Consider the following 22630-nt stretch of genomic DNA (forward strand, 5'->3'; position numbering starts at 1 on the left):
GGGCGGGGCAGGGGTGAGGGCGGGGCCCTGCCAGATACGGAGCCCGGTATCCCGGTCCAGGCGCTGCGGTGGACCTGACGCTGCTGGCCGACCTGCGCCTGACCGAGCCCCAGCGCTTCTTCCTGACCTGCGTGTCCGGGGAGGCGGGGGCGGGCAGGGGCTCGGACGCCTGGGGGTCCCCGCTGCTGCTGGAAAAGGACGACCGCATTGTGCGCACGCCCCGGCCCTGGCAGCCCCTGCACCTGACCCGCAATGGCTCGCGCCAGGTGACGCTGCGCGGCTTCTCGCAGCCCTCGGACCTGGTGGGCGTCTTCTCCTGCGTGGGCGGCGCGGGGGCGCGGCGCACGCGCGTCCTCTACGTGCACAACAGCCCAGGAGGTGAGTCCGGCCGCCGGCGGGGAGGAGGGGCAGGAGGGGCTGCCCTTGACCCCTGACCCCGCCCTCCATCCGCCTCGCAGCCCACCTGCTCCCGGACAAGGTCACACACACGGTGAATAAGGGCGACACGGCAGTACTTTCCGCGTGGGTGCGCAAGGAGAAGCAGACAGATGTGATCTGGAAGAGCAACGGTGAGAGGGGCATCTGAACTGGGTGGGCAGGTAAACCCATAGCTCTGACACCCCAACACCTCCACGGCCCTCAGTGTTCCCAGTTTTGGCCCCTGACACAGCACCTGTTACCCCAACTGGCCAACCTCCGGGGCGCCCCCTCTCTCCTGCACCAGGTCCATGGGAAGCACCTGCATCCAACTCATCTCTAGCTGTGAGATGTCCTCCTACTGCGCCCAGAGGACCAGCAGCCTCGTGGTCAGCTACCTCCTTCCCTGTCACCCCCACACTAGCGCTATGTTAACCCCTCACGTTGGACTCTCCTCTGAGAGTTAGCAGGTGCTATCACATTAGCCCGTCTGGCAGGGAGCAGCAGTCCCCATGCTGAAGAAGCGAACGGGTAACAAAGTCCCAGAACAGGCAAGGGAGGTTTGGCCTCTTGCAGAGATTTGTCAAGACACGTGCAGGGGCCTGGGCAGGCCTGGGGATCTCAGCCCAGGCCTGCCCCCATCCTGGCCCTATCAGGCCCTCTGGCCACCCCATAGAAGGAAGCAGTTTTCCTGTGTGGCCCCACAGATTCCTGCCTCAGCTCTCACACCCACAGCCCTTTGGCTGACTCATGTGTGCCTGGCCTCCTGAGGGAGGAGGACCCTTTTCTTGGCCCAAGGGATTTGCCTCCTGAGCTCCAGGTCCCCCGAATTGATGAGAGATGTGGAGAGTCAGGTAGACCTGCGTTCCCTAGAATCTCTGTTCCGTCCTGAGCAAAGAGGCAAGAAGGGGTGGGACAGGGACAAGGACCCTGATATTAGGGTCCACACCTCCTGGAGGGAGAGGCTTCTGGGAACTAGCTGCACGAAGAAGAGGGGAAGAACATTCCAGGAGGAGGATTGATAAGAGCAAAGGCAGGAAGCTGTGAGATATCACAGTGTTTCTAGAAGAGATAGAAGCAATTCAGGAATTCAGGAATGTTAGGAGTCAGGCAGGATGTGGAGCGGTATGGGCTACACGGCGGCCAGACTGGTGCAGATGATTTGCTAAGCAGTCGGATGTTGTCTTGAGGGCAGTGGAGAACCATGGAAGAGCTTAAGCCGGGGAGCTACTGCGGAATCTATTGGAGAAAAATCTCACTGGCTGCTGAGTGAAGGACGGGCAGGAAAGGGGGAGACTGGAGGCAGAGAGCCTGCTTGGAAGGCTGTGGGAGGCTGGGAGCAGGGTGGTGGCAGTGCACGTGGAGAGGAGTGGGCAGCTTTAGGAGACGAGCGGGAGATTGAACCGGACTTGGCGATTTACTGAGTGGCTGGTGGAGCATGGAAAAGAGGATGCTTCCCAGCTTTCTGCCTTGGGTCCAGACACTGGCTGGTGCCTTCCCCCAGGTCTGCGCACTCTGCCTGGCGCACGTTGATGTGACTCAGGCCGAGGTGGGCAGAGGGAGGGAACACCAGCTCTTGTGTGATGGTGAGGCCCCTGACCCGTTTATGCCCCCAGGATCCTACTTCTACACCCTGGACTGGCATGAGGCCCAGGAAGGGCGGTTTTTGCTGCAGCTCCCAAACGTGCAGCCATCGTCAAGCGGCATCTACAGTGCCACCTACCTGGAAGCCAGCCCACTGGGCAGCGCCTTCTTTCGACTCATCGTGCGGGGTCAGGAGCAGAGGGCAGAGGTGGTGGGTGGTGTGGGAGGCTGGGAGCCCTGTGGTACTTCCTGTGGACCCCCTGCATCCTCTGGTCCCCCAGGGCTGCCCCAGTCCTCAGCAGCAGTGGTCCAGTGGGTGAGGGTCAGCTGCTGAAAGCACATTCCTGCAGGTTGTGAGGCTGGGCACTGGGGACAGGACTGTACCAAGGAATGCCCGGGCTGCCTGCATGGAGGTGTCTGCCACGACCAGGACGGCGAGTGTGTGTGCCCCCCTGGATTCACTGGGACCCGCTGTGAGCAAGGTAAGGAGGAGGGGAGCACTAGGACCTGGGCAGGAGAGGATGCCTGGCTGGGGGAAGACTCTCAAACCATGGGCATGGACCTTGGAGGGTGAACATGCCAAGTAGGTCTTGAACCCTGGGGCCCAGCAGAGGCCCCTGCACCCACATTCCCTCTTTCTAGCCTGCAGAGAGGGCCGTTTTGGGCAGAGCTGCCAGGAACAGTGCCCAGGCACATCAGGCTGCCGAGGCCTCACCTTCTGCCTCCCGGACCCCTATGGCTGTTCTTGTGGATCTGGCTGGAGAGGAAGCCAGTGCCAGGAAGGTACGGACTAACCCACCCTCCATGCTCCCTGACCCAGGCAGTCGGCTACAGGCCCGGCCCCAGCCCTTCACTCTGGCCCCGACTTGCACACCAAGACCTCCACGGTCCCTGCTCACTTGGCCAGTGCCCTCTCTACCCAGCCAGTCATTACCCAGGCCCCAGCCGGCCCTCGTTGCCCCCTGACCTGTGCCCCTCTAACCACACCCCCTCTGTTCCCAGCCTGTGCCCCAGGTCATTTTGGGGCTGATTGCCACCTCCAGTGCCAGTGTCAGAACGGCGGCACTTGTGACCGCTTCAGCGGCTGCGTCTGCCCCTCCGGGTGGCATGGGGTGCACTGTGAGAAGTCAGGTATGAGCTCGGGGGGCTCTGAGGTCCCTCGGAACAGGTCAGCCTTCACCAGACGCATCTCCCTGGCTCAAAGCCCTGCCCTCAGGGAGCTCATGGTCTGGAAGTTCTCACCGCCAGCCCACATCATCCATACAGGGATGGGCAGCACCCCAGAGTGGGTGGGAGCCCAGAGGAGGCCCCGACCAGCCTGAGAGAGTCAGGGAGGGCTTCTGGGAAGAGGTGCGATCTGAGATGGGATATGAAGGACAAGAGAAAGATGGCTGGAGAGAGAGCAGGGCAACGGCCGGGGGATTGAGGACTCAGGCTCAGGTACCAGGACAGTGGTGTGAGGGGAGGCTCCGGGAGTGATCAGAGGAGGTCAAATCTTGGGGCCTTTGAATGACAGGCTATAGGATTTGCACTTAATATGAGAGGCCAGCAGGGAATTGTTGAAGAGGCACGGGGCTCTCGGGTTTGTGTTTGAGAGAGGACACTGGCTGCTGGGTGGGGAGTGGAAGCAGAAGAGCCTGGAAGACCTGTTGCAGGGCCCAGAAATGATGGAGGCCTGAACCAGCGTTCCGGCTGTGAGGCTGGCAAGGGGTCTGGTCTCCGTGTGGGAAGGTATGAGGAGGCAGAGGGTGAAGGAGGTAGACTCAGGGGCAGTCAGAGGTGGGCGTGAGGGCCCTGGAGGAGTTGCACAGGACTTTGCTGGCTTTCAGGCCCGGGTGACTGAGCTGCTGGCGGTACCTCCGCTGAGATGCAGGACTCCGGGGGAGGGGCACTATGGCAGTCACGTATCTGCCCTCGCAGGGCCTCCAGGATGCGTGTCCCCTCTCTCCCCAGACCGGATCCCCCAGATCCTGGACATGGTTTCAGAACTAGAGTTCAACTTAGAGACGACACCCCGGATCAACTGTGCCGCCGCGGGGAACCCCTTCCCAGTCCGGGGCAGCGTGGAGCTCCGCAAGCCGGACGGCACGGTCCTCCTGGTCAGCCCCGTGACCCCAGCCCAGGGCCCCTGCCCCTCCAGACCCCTGACCGCTCGGGGCTTTCTGCGGGCTCTGCCCACCGGCCTGACCACAGCTCAAATGGGGTCAGGCTGATTGCTGAGGCACCATCACCCAGGCTCTGTCCCTCATCAGCCTGGACGAGCACATTTGTATCTGCCACATGGCACACATTCTCTGTGGTCTGTCCCTTCCCCATCTCTCCCAGTCCACCAAGGCCATTGTGGAGCCAGATAGGACCACAGCCGAGTTCGAGGTGCCCCGCTTGGCTCTTGGGGACAGTGGACTCTGGGAGTGCCGCGTGTCCACGTCTGGTGGCCAAGACAGCCGACGCTTCAGGGTCAACGTCAAAGGTCAGTGATGTCCTAGCTGATGCTGCTCAGACTGGGCATCGTAGCAGGAGGGGCAAAGGGCATCTAAGGTCACAGCCCAGTGCCAGACAGAGAAGAGGGCTTGTCGTCAACCTGAGGCCTGGGCAGGGCATTGTCCCGGCTGGAGCACAGCTCAGTCCCATCTGGAAAGGGCATCCCATGCCCCAGAAATGGGACACCCTGCAGCCTTGCCCAGGGTGATGCTTCCCCTCTCTACCTCCCCCAAACCCCGCCCCACAGACACAGTGCCTTTCACTCCACCTCTGGGATGCTGCATCCCCCCACCCGCCAACCCCGAGTCACACCACAGGGCACTCATTGCTAGGACAGGGGGGTGCCTGGGGCTATGGAGCTCAGAGGGTGACCTGCTTCGTTTCCAAAGGTGCTTCCTGGTGAGTCAGGAGGTAGCTGCCATTGCCCAGGATCACTCAGAGCAGAGCACCCACACCCCGGTATAGGTGTCCCTCACCTTCTCCAGGACCATAAGCCTCAGACGTTCACAGCCCCTGCCGCGCCTTGGCTTCTCTTTCCCTGTGCTCCTGACGCCGCCCTCCCCGACGTAAGCCCAGATCTCTTGCTCATCTTCCTCTTTCTCACGGTCACACTCTGCCTCCCACTCTCTCTCCACTACTCTGTCACCCACCCCAGTGCCCCACCTCCAGCCTTTCTCTTCTCGCTCTCCCCAGGCTTTGGGCCCAGACAGCTTGGCCTTGAATCTTCACTACAAACTCTAGCTCCATCACCTAAGCAAGTTACTTATCTCCTCACAGCTTGTTTCTCTCCCTGTGAAATGAGGATATCAGTGCTCCCTTGATAGGGTTGCTGTAAAGATTAAATTAGATGATGCTTTTAAGCATTTAGCACAGTGCCCGACACAGGGTATGTGCTCAACGTATGTTGGTATTTATTCTTATTATTAGTTAAAATGTCAACTATTCCTAAGATTTCAGATGCTCCCTAGCAACTCCCAGATATGATCTGCAGCCTGGACCCCTCTCCTGGGCCCCAGACCCAACTGGTGGGACCTCTGTGTAGTGGAGGTCTGATTCTGAAGTGAGCATGGAAGTTACCTGGTGCATGACTCAAGGGCCCACTCTCTATCCAGCCACTGCCACATCTAACCTCACGTGTGAGCCACAGGCCCAGGGGCTCCATAGGATCCAAATTGGACCTTCCTCTCCCTCCAGACCAGCGCTTCCTCCTGACATACTTCTTCCTGCCTGACCCCACTGTTCCCTCCCACTCCCTCAGCCACACCCCTGCACCTTCCTTGACCCTCCCCCATCCATCGATCCATCCATCCATCCATTCTTAGAAAATCCGTCTGGAAAATGTTTGAAAGAGGCAAGGGAACCAGTTAAGGCCTTAATGCAATAATCCGGAGAGAAAAGCTAAGGCAGAAAGGGCCGTGACCGTGGGGTAAGGAAACGAAGCAGGAGCACAAAAGCTCTTTGGAGTAGGATGGGCTGATTTTAGGTGGCCTGGTCAGATAGACCCTGTTCAAACCCTGGCTCCGTGTCTTTAAGCAAGTTGTTCCATGTCTCTGAGCCTCAGTTTCTTCATTCATAACATAGGGGTGATGAACCCTGCCTGAAGGCCCTTGTCAGGATTAGAGACCATGCGCATGAAGCATCCGGGTAGAGCAGGTGCTTCATCACCTGCTACCCTTTTTTTTTTTAATTAAGAGAATGATGGATGATGGGGGGAGGGGCAGAGAGTAGGGTGACACTGCCTTGGGTTTCTGCACCCACCTTGCATGGGCAGAGTGCCCTCCCCCAAACCCCTGTCCAGCCATGCCACTCCCTCACTTCACATCTTTTGGGACATCCTCATGTCCTTATTGCCGAGTCCCTGCACCCTGAGCTGTCCTCCCTGGGCCCTGGACACTGGTCATCTGTTGAACTTGGTCTCTCCCCAGCTCAGGGGGTCCCCCGATCTAAACCGAAAGCCAGAGTTGTCTTTGATGCCCAGAAGACAGAGTCTGCTCCTATTTCCAACGACTGGGGGTGCTGTCTGGGCCATGCCTTACCCCAAGTCTCCTGGCAGTGCCCCCGGTGCCCCTGACTGCCCCTCGGCTCCTGGCCAAGCAGAGCCGTCAGCTCGTGGTCTCCCCGCTGGTCTCCTTCTCCGGGGACGGGCCCATCGCCTCTGTACGGCTGCACTACCGGCCCCAGGACAGCACCATGGCCTGGTCCACCATCGTGGGTGAGCGGGGAGAGAGCAAGGGGTGGAGGTGGGGGTGTCTGGGGAAGGATGGGATGTCAGGCAGTGATGAGGGGAAAGGGGGGATGGAAGTGTGTGGAGAAGAGAGGGACTGAAGGGAGAGTGGTGGCTTCTGGAAGGGGTTGGGACTGAACAGTGTGTGCTGCACACCCCGCCCCCAGTGGACCCCAGTGAGAACGTGACGTTAATGAACCTGAGGCCGAAGACAGGATACAGTGTCCGCGTGCAGCTGAGCCGGCCAGGGGAAGGGGGGGAGGGGGCCTGGGGGCCTCCCACCCTCATGACCACAGACTGTCCTGGTGAGAGGCCAAGAGTTATCCCTTTCCGCCCCCCAGGGGTTACTGTCCTATGCACTCAGGGTTGTCATGGCTTGTCCACCCTGGGGGTCCCTGCCTTTCCCACTGGAGGTTGTCCCCTGGGGATCACTATCCCGTCCGGCCCCAGGGACCCACCGGACAGTTCTGACCCCCGACCTCTGGCCCCAGAGCCATTGTTGCAGCCGTGGCTGGAGGGCTGGCATGTGGAGGGCCCCGACCGGTTGCGAGTGAGCTGGTCCTTACCCTCGGTGCCGGGGCCACTGGTGGGCGATGGTTTCCTGCTGCGCCTGTGGGACGGGGCCCGGGGACAGGAGCGGCGGGAGAACGTCTCGTCCCCCCAGGCCCGCACCGCCCTCCTGACCGGACTCACACCTGGCACCCACTACCAGCTGGACGTGCGGCTCTACCACTGTACCCTCCTGGGCCCAGCCTCACCCGCTGCTCGTGTGCTTCTGCCCCCCAGCGGTACGCTGGGGAGGGGGTGATGGGCTCAAGACGAGGGAGGACATGGGATGCAGGGAACACAGGAGACCCAAAAGGACATGGGAGGTTATAGGAGCCTGGATGGACATGCAGAGAGCATTGCACGTGAAAACACGGGCATAGGGAGGACCCGGGATGTGAGGCAGACACAAGCATGGGGAGGACATGACACAGGGAAGGATACAGGATACCAGGAGGACATGGGACTTGGTGGGACCACAGGGTGTGGAGGGACATGGGGAGGACCTGTGACACTGGGAAGGTCTGGGCCACCAGGAAGAGAATGTATGTAAGGAGAACATACATGTAAGGAGAACCAGGGGCAGCAGAAGCTCAGGGGTAAAGGAAGCCACAGGGAGAGGGATTCAGCCCAGGAAGGAAAGAGGAGGTCGGCAGGGTGCCTCCCGTTCTGGGTTCGCGGAGCCGGGGACACAGCTAGCGTGGATCTGTCTGACCCCACAGCCACACAGCCCAGTCCCATCTGAGCCCTGCCTTCTCACCCCGTGTCCACAGGGCCCCCAGCCCCCCGACACCTCCACGCCCAGGCCCTTTCAGACTCCGAGATCCAGCTGGTGTGGCAGCGCCCAGAGGCTCCAGCTGGGCCTATATCCAAGTACATTGTGGAGGTGCAGGTGGCTGAGGGCTCAGGAGACCCGCTATGGATGGACGTGGACAGGCCCGAGGAGACGAGCACCGTCGTCCGCGGCCTCAACGCCAGCACGCGCTACCTCTTCCGTGTGCGGGCCAGCGTCCAGGGCCCCGGTGACTGGAGCGACATGGTAGAAGAGTCCACCCTAAGCAACGGTGAGAGGGCGGGGCCCAAGAGGACTCCTGGGCCACAGGGTCAGTCTCAATGCTCTCTCCTTCCAAGCGATCCCCTGCCTTGGAGCTAGGGCATCCTAGGCCCCCTCCCAACAACTGACACAAGCCCTGGCACTGGGGACCCTGACCCTTCCCTTCCTATGACCCATTGTCCTAGTGCTGGAAAAATCATGTCATTCCAGACCCATCGGTCCTAGGCCTGATACACCTGCTCCCTCCCTGGAGCTGGGATCTCTGACCTCTCCCTCTGTGTGACCCCATGGTGGCCTCTGGGTTCCCTGACCCAGGCGTCCCTATGATCTGCCCCTCTTATTGGGTCCAGGGCTGCAGAGCGAGGGCCCGGTCCAAGAGGTCCAGGCAGCTGAAGAGGGTCTGGATCAACAGCTGGTCCTGGCTGTGGTGGGCTCTGTGTCTGCCACCTGCCTCACCATCCTGGCTGCTCTCTTAACCCTGGCGTGCATCCGCAGAAGCTGCCTGCATCGCAGACGCACCTTCACCTACCAGTCGGGATCGGTCAGTCACCTGTACCCTTCTCAGGGCACGTGTGTGCAGACCTTGTGCATATATGTTCCTACCTATACACACATGAGTATTTGTACACCGCGAGTGTGTGTGTGTGTGCGCGCACACGTGGTGTTTGTGTCATAGGTATAAGACTACACTCAGCAACGTGCAAGGGTACGGTACTTATCAATAACTTTCTCTATTTCTCTAGAAGTGAACTCAACTCACAGCCCATTTATATTCGTGGTGACATGTTTAATATCCCCAGTTCAGAGTCACTCGGTTATGTCCCTGTCGCACCACGGTCAATTAAGGATTCTCCCCCTTCTCACGAGGGGTGACGGAAGCCTGGGAAGCCTGGTGATGATGTAGGGAACGCCTGGGCTCCGTGCCGGCCTCTGTCTGGGCGGGCCGTCCCGCATCTGGGGACCACCCTGCACCTGCACGCACCTGTGACTCACGTCCTCAGCCCTTCCGTAGCCTCCTTCCTGCCGGCAGGGCACTCGTCCCAACCTCCATCCTTGCAAATCCCAGGGCCTCCTTGGGGAGACGTAAGAACTCCAAGGGGCTTCCCTGTGCCCTGCAGAAGGCAGCGTATTCTGTGGCCCTCAGACCCATTGCTGCAGGCCCTCCTACAGCTGTTGAGCTGGGCCTGCAGCCTCACCTGTCACTCCTGGAGACAGGAAGCACAGGCCTCCCCTCTTGGCTTCCCTGTAAACCTGGCTGAGTTTTCTGTCCTGTCTATGCCCCTCCAGCCAGCAGGCCCACACAGAGGGGCTGGGGGTGGGGGTGGGGTGCTGGCTTCTCTTCAGGGACCAGGCATCACCTCATCTTGTCACCTCCTCCCACCTCTCTGTCCTCTGGGATCTTCCCCACTGTTGTCACTTATGATCTGAACTCTGACCTTGGTCCTCTGTGCCTGGACTCTTGATATTTACAGCCAAGCTTTGGCATTTCAAAAAAATAAAAACAAAAAACTTCTCTCTCAAGGGCTGATCCTTGTGATACAAAGCCTAGTGTCCGAGGCTATTGTCTCTGCCATGCCTTTAGAAAACTCCCTTCAGAGATTCAATCGGCCTCTTTGTTCCAGGCTGCATTGGCCTCCTTCTGAGGTCAGTGTGTGCAGAAAGCGGCCCTGGCTGTGGCAGGAGAGGGTCACGGGTACAAATGTGGAGGGAAGGAGTAGGAAAGCAGCCTTAACTGGGTATAGCACCCTGACATATATCAAGATGTACCCCTGCTACATGCACCTGCGTGCGCGTATGCGTGCATGTATACATGAGCGCGTGTGCCGGGCGTGAGTGCACGTGTGCGTCCCTGTGAGTACCCCCATCTGTATGTCCCTGATATGTGTGTCCCTCTGCTTGTGCTCCTGCTTGAGCACATGTCCACGTGTAGTTCTCATGGATGCCCTGCATACGGGCCACCACTAGAACATGCGTGTGCATGCTGGTGTGTGCCTTCAGCTGTCCATGTTTTGTGTGAATCCATGTGACCTGTGTCCTCAGTCCTCGCCCCTCACGCTGGGCTGCAGCTCACGTGGGGACCGCACCCACCACCAGGTCTGTCTTAACCCTTCTTTTGGCTCTCATATTGGCAGCGCCCGTGGTCCTGTTTAGCGGTTTCCTCTTCCTATCAGCCCTGCGCAGGTGGCCCAGCTCCTACTTGGTTGTGGGGAGTGGATGTTCCTCTTTTTTATGCTCTTTCTATCCTCAGGTCCCGGGGTGATTTGAGAGCTATGGGTGGCCACCAAGTGGGTGGACAGGGGTAATCTCTGCTTCGGCTGCTGTGGAGAAGAAAACCCATCCACTGGCTCCCAGCAGCTCAGGGCTTAGCATGGTGTAGGTGTACAGTAAATGTGCCCTAGCCCACTGCCCAGGGCTGGAATCCCCTCCAGAGCGTCCTAGGTGACAAAAAAAAAAAAAAACTGGTTGTGGGATCAGCACCACAAGGGGAAGCTCATTACTCCTCGTCACAGTTCATTCCAATTCCTTTCAGTTTTAAATGTTAGGAGTATCATCCTTCCATCGACTCATGCCGTGGCTTCTAGCAGCTTTACCCACTCCTTGTTCCTCCAGAGCCCCACACACCTGATCCCCAGGGGGCGGCCTCTGCATTTCTCTCCTTGGACATCTGTCCACTCAACAGCCCACCTGTGGCTCCATCTCATATGATTCTGTCTAGTATGTGTCCTGTGTCTGACTGTGCTTGGCTGGCCACCAGGGTGCCCTCTGTCTGAGTCTCTGTCCATTTGTCTAACCACTCTTTGTCTGCCTATCTGTGCATCTTGCCCCTGTCTCTTGTGTGGACTGTCTGCCCACTTGTCCCATCCTATGAAGGGTGAGGAGACCATCCTGCAGTTCAGCTCGGGCACCTTGACACTGACCCGGAGGCCAAAACCGCAGCCCGAGCCCCTGAATTACCCAGTGCTGGAATGGGAGGACATCACCTTTGAGGATCTCATTGGGGAAGGAAACTTCGGCCAGGTCATCCGGGCCATGATCAAGAAGGACGGACTCAAGATGAATGCAGCCATCAAGATGCTGAAAGGTCCACTGCGAGTGACTCCCGCCCAAGCCCTGACCCTCTCCTTTGTCCCACAATCCCAGGCCCCACCTGGCTTCCACCAGCAACTGACACCAGCCCTCACCAGCCCATACGCTTTCTCCAGGGTTATTTTCGGCAAAAGTGATATTGGATTCTTTACACAGAGTATGCCTCTGAAAATGACCATCGTGACTTCGCGGGAGAACTGGAAGTTCTGTGCAAATTGGGACATCACCCCAACATCATCAACCTCTTGGGGGCCTGTGAGAACCGAGGTGAGCCCCCAACTCATCATCTACCCCTTCTTCCAAACCCCCATTATCAGCCGTCACCTTCATATCTGTAGCTTGTGGGAAGCTTCGGGACACAGAAACATCACTGTTGGCTCTCCTTTGTGCACCAGGTTCCCTGTCTAGTACCATGGGGTGCCTGCTACCACCCCAGGTTGCCTGAGTATAAACCACCACCCCGTATTCCTCACCTCCCAGGTTACTTGTATATCGCCATTGAATATGCCCCCTATGGGAACCTGCTCGATTTCCTGAGGAAGAGCCGGGTCCTGGAAACTGACCCAGCTTTTGCCCGAGAACACGGAACGGCCTCCACCCTCAGCTCCCGGCAGCTGCTGCGTTTTGCCAGTGATGCTGCCAATGGCATGCAGTACCTGAGTGAGAAGCAGGTGTGTGTGAGTGTGTGTTGGGGGAGGGGAGGGGAGACCATGGAGCGGACTTCAGGAGATTAAATCAGCAGGCTCTAATTGATGTGGGATTGAGGAATAAAGAGGGACGTGACCCCATCCTGTCCTGGATGAGCGGGTGAGAACACAGGGCGAGAAGCAGGTCTGAAAAAGGTGTTGCATTTGAAGCATCCAAGGGACATCATGGTGGAGGTGTTGGCTTAGCGGTTGTAGAAGCCAGCCTAAAACTCAGGAGGGAGGCCTGGGCCAGGGACGACAGTCTGGGAGCTGTCACTTCACAGTTGGTGACACTGGTGGCCAGGGAGTGGGCGAGACTCACCAGGAGAGGCTGGAGGGTAGAACAGACAGGGGAGGCCCGAGCCCAAGTTCGAGGACACCCCGCTTCAATAAAAGGAGAGAGGGGACAGTTGAGACTGAGGGGAGGCATTTTGAAGTTATTAAAGTTTTGAGTATCTTTGAAAGCAGAGGGGAAGGGGCCAAGATAGAGGGAGGGGTGATGGAGAGAGGTCTCTGAGGAAGGTGGAGGGCCCAGTGGGGAGGATCTGGAACTCAAGGGAGAGGTCACTTTGGGCAAGAGAAGGGCCTTTCCACACTCATCAGTGGGGTGGGGGTCGGGGAGAGGTCAGGAAAGACGGGGTCAGGGAGCATGCAAAGAGGAGAAGGTGCAGTGTGGTCACTGGGGAAAAGCCCACCTTCGTCCCAGGAGAGGGATACAGCCTGAACTTGGCCGTGGCCCAGGTCACTAGAAGGAAGGGATGACAGCCAGCACTGTGGTTCTTCTCAGGCAGGAGTTTCTGATCCAGAATGAGGCCTGGGTTGGGGGGCAGAAGAGTAAGGGGCTACTAAAGGCATGGAGGGGCCCACGAAGGCAGCCACGGGGCCAGACGCCTCGCTGGCCCCGGAGTCTGGGGCTCACTCATCCCCCATCTTTCCTGACTTCTGACCGTGCCTGCAGTTCATCCACAGGGACCTGGCTGCCCGAAACGTGCTAGTCGGAGAGAACCTGGCCTCCAAGATTGCGGACTTCGGCCTTTCTCGGGGGGAGGAGGTTTATGTGAAGAAGACGATGGTAAGTCTCACTGGGTCCCCCTCTCAGGGCCAGGCTTGGCCCTGCCTCCCAGAACCTGCTAAACAGCCCCTTTCTCGTCACCTGACCCCTCAAACCCACTCTCTCCCAGGGGCGTCTCCCCGTGCGCTGGATGGCCATTGAGTCTCTGAACTACAGTGTCTATACTACCAAGAGCGATGTGTGAGTGTGGGGGGGAGGGGCGGGAGGGTTTGGTCCCCTGAGGATGCTTGTAGGTGTAACCTGGACGCACCTCAGAGATGTCTCAGGTAGTCCAAGGCATGACTTGGCCATCCCTACGGTGTGTTCCAGGTGTGACACAGGTGTGAAAGATGTGTCTCAGGTATACCTTGGCCATGCCCGGCATCTTAGTGGGAAGGCGTGGGGCTAACTGGAAGGAAGTTTCAACTTGGAAGGTGTGTCAGGAGTAGGATTGGAGTAGGGGTGGTTTAGGGCTATATTTGACTAAGAGACTGGAGGATGCCTTGGAGAGGCTTGGGGATGCTGGTGGATAACGCCTGGGTGAATGGAGAGACCACTCAAAGAATGTTCTCGCCTTCATCTCTGAAGGGGAGGTCATCCCCACCCGAGGACCTAACTAGAGCATGACCCCCAAGATGCCCTCTCTGCACTCCCTCCTCCAAACAGCCATCCTGGCACACCCCTGCCCTTCTCTCCAGGGAGCCTGGCCTGCCCAGCGCTCCAGCCCTGGCTCTGCCCCTTGCCCCAAGCCCTCTGGCCTGGCCTGCCCGGCTCACTATCCACCACACCACCACCCCTCTGATCAGTACTCGCCTACTTCCCGCTTCTGCCCCAAGACCCCTGAGATTCCCTCCCCCGACTAGAACTTCCACCCTGGCCTCAGCCGCCTCTAACCTGCACAGCTGTTGTTACAATATAAGAGGCAGTTAAGAGCAAGGGCTTTGGAGCAAGACTGCCAGGGTTCGAATCCCAGCTCTGCCACTTACTAGCTGTGTGGCCTTGGGTGAGCTAGCTAAGCTCTCAGTGCCTCTGTGCCTCCATCTGTAAAATGGGGATAATAATTGTACCTATACCATAAGGTTGGTGTGAGGGTTAAATGAATTAACATACACATTAAATGATCAGTGCCTCACCTACGGTAAGTGCAGAGTAAAAATGTTGGCTATGATTACATTAAGCCTGGGAGGCTGTGAAGGAGTTTCAGTTGCAGAGACAACAGCTGGCCAAGGCCAGACCCTTGCAAAGTAGATACACACAGGGGCTGGGAGGGGCTGCACACCAGGGGTAGGTTGACACTAAGCTGCTGGGCCCCGGGGCCTAGAAGGTAACTAAGTACATCCTCCTCGTTTCAGTTGGTCCTTTGGGGTCCTCCTCTGGGAGATCGTGAGCCTTGGTGAGTTCCTGACCCCTGTTCCCGAGAGGGTCCCCACCTTCTCCCTACCCGCCCCCCGACCCTCCCTCCTGGGCCCTGGGCTGAGAGAGCGTTGCCCCTCCCACAGGGGGCACCCCGTACTGCGGCATGACATGTGCCGAGCTCTATGAGAAGCTGCCGCAGGGCTACCGCATGGAGCAGCCTCGCAACTGTGATGATGAAGTGTGAGTCCCCTCAGCCTTGAGCCCCGGGAACCCCGTCACCCCAGCAGGACCTGACCCTCACCTCAGCGATCCCCCACCTGCAGGTACGAGCTGATGCGGCAGTGCTGGCGGGACCGTCCGTACGAGCGACCCCCCTTTGCCCAGATCGCGCTGCAGCTGGGCCGCATGCTGGAAGCCAGGAAGGTGAGGAGACTGGGGGGGACGGGGGCTGCTCTCGCCGAGCTCGCAGGGGTGCCCTCTCATAGGAGCCAGAGAGCAGCAGCCTCTGTGTCCCTGTCCCCGCCACTAGCTGCACCACAGCTAGGCCGGGCCCCGGGATGCAGCCCCCTTTCCAGCTCTCACTGGCTTGGGCACTAGGCCCTTCTAAACTCTTCCAAGGCCACTGATTAGCTTCAGCAGCAAGTCGTTGTCCCAGGTCCCGGGTCCCAGACTCCCTGCCTGTCCTCTGCTGGGGCCATCAGCCCACTCTCATCTGGGACACCTCACCTGGCACAGAGCCAGAGCGGAATCATGGATGGTCAGCTCACCAAATGGATGAAGGATGAATGAATGACCCAGTAACTGAATGAATGAATGAATAGAATTAGTGGATGGATGAAACAATAATCATTCAAATAAACATGTAATTAAATGACTGAATCTAGCAACCGTATAAATAAATGAATCATCACATAAATATAAGTGAAGAAATGCATCAAAATGAGTAATGTGAAGAGTTCGTCATATGAATTAATTCATGACTAAGTAGTTAAAGGAATTATAAAACTATCTTAAGAGTGAAGGAATAATCAAACAACCAGAAAAATGGGTGAATCATCAAAAATAACTTTATGAACAGGTGAATAAGTAAATGAATGGATGAATGCATTCGCAATCAATTCATCAGATAAGGGCATGAAAAAACTCCTATCGAACAGTTGTGTCAAGGGTCTCTCATGTGAGCCCCCAGCTGTGGTCTGATGACCTTGCTGCTCTGGGCTGGTGAGGACCGCCCTCGGCCATGGGGTCATCTTGAGTCTCCGAAACAAATCCGTGTCACTTCAAATACCCCAACCACATGGAAGTCAAGGACCTCCAGGGCAGGCACGCCCCCATCCCTGGCCCCCACTAAAGCTTGCTCTGCTCCCCAGGCCTACGTGAACATGTCGCTGTTTGAGAACTTCACGTACGCGGGCATCGACGCTACAGCTGAGGAGGCCTGAGCCGCCATCCGGCCAGAATGTGGCTCTGCTGGCCAGAGCAACCTCAGCTCTTCAACCTGTGACTTCTCATCCTTGTCGCCTGAGCTGCCTCAAGGAATTGTTTTTTAACTTAAGGAAGAAAAAAGGGGATCCAGGGATGGGGTGGGCTTAGCGGGGGGGCGGTCCTCATCCTTTGCAGTTGCTCCCAGTGCCTCCTGAATTACTGACGGCTACCCTCACGTCCTTCGTTCTAGTTCAGCTGCTCCACGTTTGTGCTCTTCTGTTCCCTGCCCTCAAACCCCTGCTTCAGCCCCTCCACTCAGGCCAGCACTCACACCACTAACATGCCCTGTTCAGCTGCGCCCCACTCCCAGCCTTGTAATCAGGAAAAATAAATGCTGTGAGAAGCTCCATCCGATGTCTACCATTTACTGCTGGTCAATCCGAGGGAAAAGTTAAGCCAAAGAGGGAGAAACTGGACTTTCCAGGAAAAGAAATGCTATCCTTGGTTACACTGTCATTATTCCAAGCCCTCTACGGGCGTTGCCTCTCCATGATGGGAGATATTCTTGAAGACCCATTTTATACATACACTGCCCCCACATCTCCGTCATAATGAGAAGTCCAGTTCTCCCCTGGTCTCTTCCCGGCTTTCCAGCCTCTATCACCAATGTGTCTCCCTAGGTAGCTGCCAGCCTAGGATTCTTTGCTCTGTCCAAACAGTCCCCTCCCAGGATCGGTTCTAGGCCAGCCTCAGCTCAAACTAACACCTCAGCACCGGACAGATTCTGGCCTGTCTTGAGCTCCCATTTTCCTTATGTCTCTAGGCGGCCTTCCCTGGCTTGGTACTGCCCGGCTTGTGGGCCCCAAAGGAAGAAAGCAGAGGTCACTTGCAACTTCAGCCAGCCATGGTAGGATTCCTTTGCCTTCCTCAGAGTCTCTAAGTGTGTGGGGAGGTGATCCCTGTACTGAAAGCTAGTCCCAAATCACTACCCCATGCTGTGTGGCCTTCAGGTTTGCCCATCCTTTTGATTTGTCACTGCTGGCCTCAGATTTCTCTCCCACTGGTCCTTAAGAAACAAGACTTGTCTTGCTTCTCACATTTTTTCAGCGAATCAGATAAAATCGAAGAAGACATAAAGATAGGATGGTATTGTGGTTAGGAGCACAGATACTGGAATCACACAGACCCATGTCCAAGTCCCTGCTATATCACTTACTATCTGTGTGACCTTGGTCAACTCACTTAACCTCTCTGAGCTTCAGTTTTCTCCTCTAAAAAATGAAGTTAGTAACAGCTACCTCACTGCTGTTAGCACTAAATAAGATTACACAGGGACGTTTTTCACAACTATGACCTTGGACATAGTGTTCAGCAAGTGTCAGCTGATATCATTATACACAAATGCAGGAAGTTGGGGAAGGAGGTGATTATCAGAATCTATATTCCAAAAAGACTTGAGTGGTTAGAGAGTGGAGCTGAATTTAAGAAGAAGAAATTAACTGGAGTAAAGGGGAGGCTATGCATGCTAGGGGAGATGGGATTCTCTAGAATGAAATTCCATTTCAGATCTACTGCAGGGATATTTCCAGGTCTTGGATGTGGGGATTAAAAAGTTATCTCTGGTAGGGACCAATATATAAACAAAGATGCCCCTGTGGGGTGACAGGTATGTAAACAAACAATAAAATATAGTGGTGTATGCTATAAGAGAGGGAGACGGGACCTGTGGGATACATAGAAAGGAGATGCAGTCGGGAAGGCTTTTCTAGAGAAGGTAACATTTTAATATGGGCCATGAAGAAGCAGGAGCTTAACAGAAGAAAACACCTGGCAGAGGAAACAGCACCTGTGACATGTGGTATGTTCAGGAGCTGCAAAGAATTCCCTGTGTCTGGAACAAAGGGAGAACATAGCTCCATGAGGGTAATGACCGCAGAGAGGTGACAGGGGCCAGCTCATACTGAACCTTATAGGCAATATTAAGGATATGGGTCTTTATCCTAAGGGCAAAGGGCAGCCATAGAAGAGCTGGATGCAGGGGTGTGTCATGATCAGATTTGCATTTTTGAAAAGATCACTGGTTACTCTGTGGAAGATGGATTATAGAGGAACAAAGTGACATGCCTATAAATTAGATACCTTAAATAAAATGGACAAATTCCTAGAAAGACAGGAACTACCAAAATTGACTCAAGAAAAAATAGGCAATCTAAATAGACTTATGACAAGTAAAAAGATTAAATTAGTAATCAAAAAATGACCTACAAAGAAAAGCCCATGCCCAGATGGCTTTGCTGGTGAATTCCACCAAACATTTAAAGAATAAATACAAAATTTTCACAAACTCTTCAAAAATAGAAGAGGAAAGAATAGCTCCCAATTCATTCTGTAAGACCAGTATTACCCTGATACACAGAGCAGACAAAAGATCACAAGAAAACAAAACAACAGATCAATATATCTTATGAATATGGACACAAAAATTCTCAAGAAAATACTACAGAATCCAGCAACATATAAAAAGCAAACAGAATCCAGCAACATATAAAAAGGATTGCATAACATAACCAAGTGGGATTTATCCCAGGAGTGCCAAGTTTGTTTAAACATCCAAAAACCGATTAATGTAATACATCAACATATCAATAGAATGAAAAACAAAAACTACATGATCATCTCAATAGGCACAGAAAAAGCATTGGACAAAATCCAACACACTTTCATGTTTAAAAAAAAAACAACTAAAACTAAGAATAGAAGGAGACTTCATCAACCTGATACAGGGCATTTACAAAAATCTACATCATACTTAATAGTGAAAGCCTGAATGCTTTCTCCCTAAGAACAGGAAGGAATAAGACAAAGATATATGTCTCCCCACTTCTATTCAACACTGTACTGGAGGTTCTAGCCAGGGCAGATGGGCAAGAAAAATAAACAAACAGCACCCAGACTGGAAAGGAAGAAGTAAAACCGTCTCTATTTGCAGATAACATGATTGTGTATCCAGAAAATCTTAAGGAATCCACTAGAAAACTATTAGAACTGATAAATGAGTTCAGCAAGTTTGCAGGACACAAGATTTATATACAAAAAGCAGTTTTCTTTTATATACTTTCAATGAACAATCTGAAAATGAAAATAAGAAAATTCCATTTACAATAGCACTAAAAATAATAAAATACTTAGGAATATATTTGGCATGTAAAACTTATACTCTGAAAACTACAAAACATTATTGAAAGAAATTAAAGCACATCTAAATAAATGGAAAAACATCTCATGTTCATGAATTGGAAGACTCAGTATTGTTAAGATAATAATACTTCCCAAACTGATCTACAGATTCAATGCAATCCTGTCAGAATACTAACTGGCTTCTTAGTAGAAATTGACAAGCTGATTCTAAAATCCATATGGAATTGCAAGAGACCCAAATCAGCCAAAACATTCATGAAAAAGAAGAACAAATTTGGAGGACTGACACTTCCTAATGCGAAACTTATTATAAAGCAATAAAAATCAAGATAGTGTGGTGCTGGCATAAGGATAGACAGATAGATCAATAGAATAGAACTGAGAGTCTAGAAAGAAACCCATGTGTCTATGATCAACTAATTTTAAACAAAGGTGCCAAGACCATTCAATGGGGAAAGAATGGTGCTCAACAAATGGTGCTGGGACAACTGAATAGCCACATGCAGAAGGATGAATTGGACCTTTTACAAACACCATAAACAAACTCAAACTGGATCAAAGACCTAAATGCAAGAGCTAAAACTATAAAACCCTTAAAAGAAAACATAGGGGTAAATCTTCATTACCTTGAACTTAGCAATGAATTCTTAGATATGACACCAAAAGCACAAGTAACAAAATTAAAAATAAATGAATTAGACTTCATCAAAGTTGAAAACTTTGGCATATCAAAGGACATTATCAAGAAGGTCAAAAGACAACCCATAGAATGGAAAAGAAATATTTGCAAATCACATATCTGAGAAGGGACTTATATCTAGGATATATAAAGAAGACTTACAACTCAATAAAGATAAATATCCCAATTTTTTTAAATAAACAAAGGCCCTGAATAGACATTTCTCCAAAGAAGATATACAAACGGCCAATAAGCACAAGAAAAGATGTTCAACATTATTAGTCATCAGGAAAATTCAAATCAAAACTGTAAGGAGAATTGGGGTGGGGGAGGGAAGGATTGGAAGTTTGGGATTAGCAGACACAAACTATTATATATAGGATGGATAAACAATAAGGTCCTACTGTAAAGCACAAGAAACTGTATTCAATATCCTGTGATAAACCATAATGTAAAAGAATATATAACTGAATCACTTTGCTGTACAGCAGAAATGAACACAACATTGTAAATCAACTATACTTCAATAATTTTTAAAAAAATACTCTAAGGAGATACCACTTCATATCCACTAGGATGGCTATAATCAAAAGTCAGATAATAACAATTGTTGGCAAGGAGAAATTAGAACCCTCATACATTGCTGGTGGGAATGTAAAATGGTGCAGCCTCTTTGGAAAATAGCCTAGCAGTTCCTCAAACAATTAAGCATAAAATTTCCATAGGACCCCGCATTTCCATTCCTAGGTGTATACCCAAGAGAAACGAAAACATATGCCCACACAAAACTGTACTTGAATATTTATAGAAGCATTATTCATAATAGCCAAAAAGTGGAAACAAGCCAAATGTCTATCGACTGATGAATGGATAAACAAAATGTGGTATATCCATAGAATTGAATATTATTTCAGCCATTAAAAGGGAATGAAATGCTGATGCACTCTACAACATGCATGAACCTTGAAAATACCATGCTAAGAGAGAAGCCAGTCACAAAAAGACCACATATTGTATTTGTTTCTATTTCATTTATATGAAATGTCCAGAATGGACAAGTCTTTAGAAATAGGAGGTAAATTACAGGTTGCTTAGAGTTTGGGATTAGCAGATGGAGGAATAGGAGGGCAAGAGCTGAAAGATACAGGATTTCTTTTTTTTTTTTAATATTTATTTATTTATTTATTTAGTTGTGTCGGTTCTTAGTTGCGGCAGGCGGGCTCCTCAGTTGCGGCTCGTGGGCTCCTTAGTTGTGGCATGCAAACTCTTAGTTGCGGCATGCATGTGGGATCTAGTTCCCAGACCAGGGATCGAACCCAGGCCGCCTGCATTGGGAGCGCAGGGTCTTAACCACCGTGCCACCAGGGAAGTCCCAGGATTTCTTTTTGAGGAGATAAAGTGATCTAAAATTGACTGTGATTTCATATATCTGTGCATATACTAAAAGCCATTGAATTGCATACTTTAGTTGGGTGAATTGTATGGTATGTAAATTAAATTCCAATAAAGCTGTTAAAAAAGAGAGAGAGAATGAAGAAGTGATGGTGTGGTGGTGAGCTGGAAGAAATACTTAGGTGGAAGAATGGCCAGGGGTTGAATATGGTCGTGGAAGGAAAGGGAAGGAGTCTAGGATTATTGCCACACTTCTGTTTAGATGACTGGGTTGCTCGAACTGTCAGTCACTGAAAGAACAAAAACAGCTGCTACGTACATGGTGCTTAATTGCCAGGCACGGCCCAAGCACGTGGCATGTATACTCTTAGTTGCGGCATGCATGTGGGATCTAGTTCCCAGACCAGGGATCGAACCCAGGCCGCCTGCATTGGGAGCGCAGGGTCTTAACCACCGTGCCACCAGGGAAGTCCCAGGATTTCTTTTTGAGGAGATAAAGTGATCTAAAATTGACTGTGATTTCATATATCTGTGCATATACTAAAAGCCATTGAATTGCATACTTTAGTTGGGTGAATTGTATGGTATGTAAATTAAATTCCAATAAAGCTGTTAAAAAAGAGAGAGAGAATGAAGAAGTGATGGTGTGGTGGTGAGCTGGAAGAAATACTTAGGTGGAAGAATGGCCAGGGGTTGAATATGGTCGTGGAAGGAAAGGGAAGGAGTCTAGGATTATTGCCACACTTCTGTTTAGATGACTGGGTTGCTCGAACTGTCAGTCACTGAAAGAACAAAAACAGCTGCTACGTACATGGTGCTTAATTGCCAGGCACGGCCCAAGCACGTGGCATGTATTAATTCCTTTCATCTTCAACAACCCTATTAGGTAGCTACTATTATTATCATTCCCATTCTACAGAAGAGACAACAGGCTCAGAGAGGTTAAGTAACTTAGCCAGAGTCTGGCAGCTCATATGTGGCCAGAGTTGGGGTTCAAATCGAGACATTCTGGATCCAGAATCCTTCTCGTAGCCACAGTGCTGTGGTGCTTCTCTGGCACAGGGGAAAGGGCCCGACTGGGGTATAATACCCGCTTGCAAATCCAACACCAATACTTTGATTGCATACTGCACGCCAGGTCCTGGGCTAAGGGCGGGCCCCAAGGGCATTCTCCCCCAAGAGAAGAGCTCACACATCCACTGTGGCACCATAGGACCTAGGACGCCACTACAAACAAGGCAGAGAACGTCAGGCCAAAGCACCTAAACTCTCAGCCTCACCTGCCCCAGCCCTGTCTAGCTGCAGTCCTCACTGCCTCACTCGGCAGCTGTATTCCCACAGGGGATGACCTGGGTTGGGCAAAGGTTGGAACAAGAGACCTACTCAGCAGCACAAACTTGTTTCCAGGGAAATGATGGAAAAGGGAAGAGGGAAGGCCGAGGCACGCCTC

The 22630-nt window shown here is 53.1% G+C and overlaps 1 protein-coding gene across 1 annotated transcript in view; it reads left to right on the forward strand.

Annotated features, from left to right (window-relative positions):
* Nucleotides 1-16320, forward strand: part of TIE1 (tyrosine kinase with immunoglobulin like and EGF like domains 1) — an 18728-nt gene extending 2408 nt beyond the window's left edge. Inside the window, exons 2-23 of the mRNA XM_024744766.1 lie at nt 61-378; nt 459-569; nt 2034-2189; nt 2352-2483; nt 2644-2784; nt 3004-3132; nt 3955-4100; nt 4327-4471; nt 6536-6694; nt 6874-7011; nt 7198-7494; nt 8026-8316; nt 8657-8847; nt 11178-11388; nt 11550-11660; nt 11874-12064; nt 13038-13151; nt 13261-13331; nt 14483-14523; nt 14630-14726; nt 14810-14909; nt 15857-16320. Of these exons, the coding sequence (XP_024600534.1) occupies nt 61-378; nt 459-569; nt 2034-2189; nt 2352-2483; nt 2644-2784; nt 3004-3132; nt 3955-4100; nt 4327-4471; nt 6536-6694; nt 6874-7011; nt 7198-7494; nt 8026-8316; nt 8657-8847; nt 11178-11388; nt 11550-11660; nt 11874-12064; nt 13038-13151; nt 13261-13331; nt 14483-14523; nt 14630-14726; nt 14810-14909; nt 15857-15928 (3362 nt within the window). The 3' untranslated portion in view covers nt 15929-16320. The remainder of the gene's footprint in view (nt 1-60; nt 379-458; nt 570-2033; nt 2190-2351; nt 2484-2643; nt 2785-3003; nt 3133-3954; nt 4101-4326; nt 4472-6535; nt 6695-6873; nt 7012-7197; nt 7495-8025; nt 8317-8656; nt 8848-11177; nt 11389-11549; nt 11661-11873; nt 12065-13037; nt 13152-13260; nt 13332-14482; nt 14524-14629; nt 14727-14809; nt 14910-15856) is intronic.
* The last annotated feature ends 6310 nt before the right edge of the window (nt 16321-22630 follow it).

Source organism: Neophocaena asiaeorientalis, unplaced genomic scaffold (assembly GCF_003031525.2).
Source record: "Neophocaena asiaeorientalis asiaeorientalis breed wild unplaced genomic scaffold, Neophocaena_asiaeorientalis_V1.1 scaffold478, whole genome shotgun sequence".
In the NCBI taxonomy this organism is placed as follows: domain Eukaryota; kingdom Metazoa; phylum Chordata; class Mammalia; order Artiodactyla; family Phocoenidae; genus Neophocaena; species Neophocaena asiaeorientalis.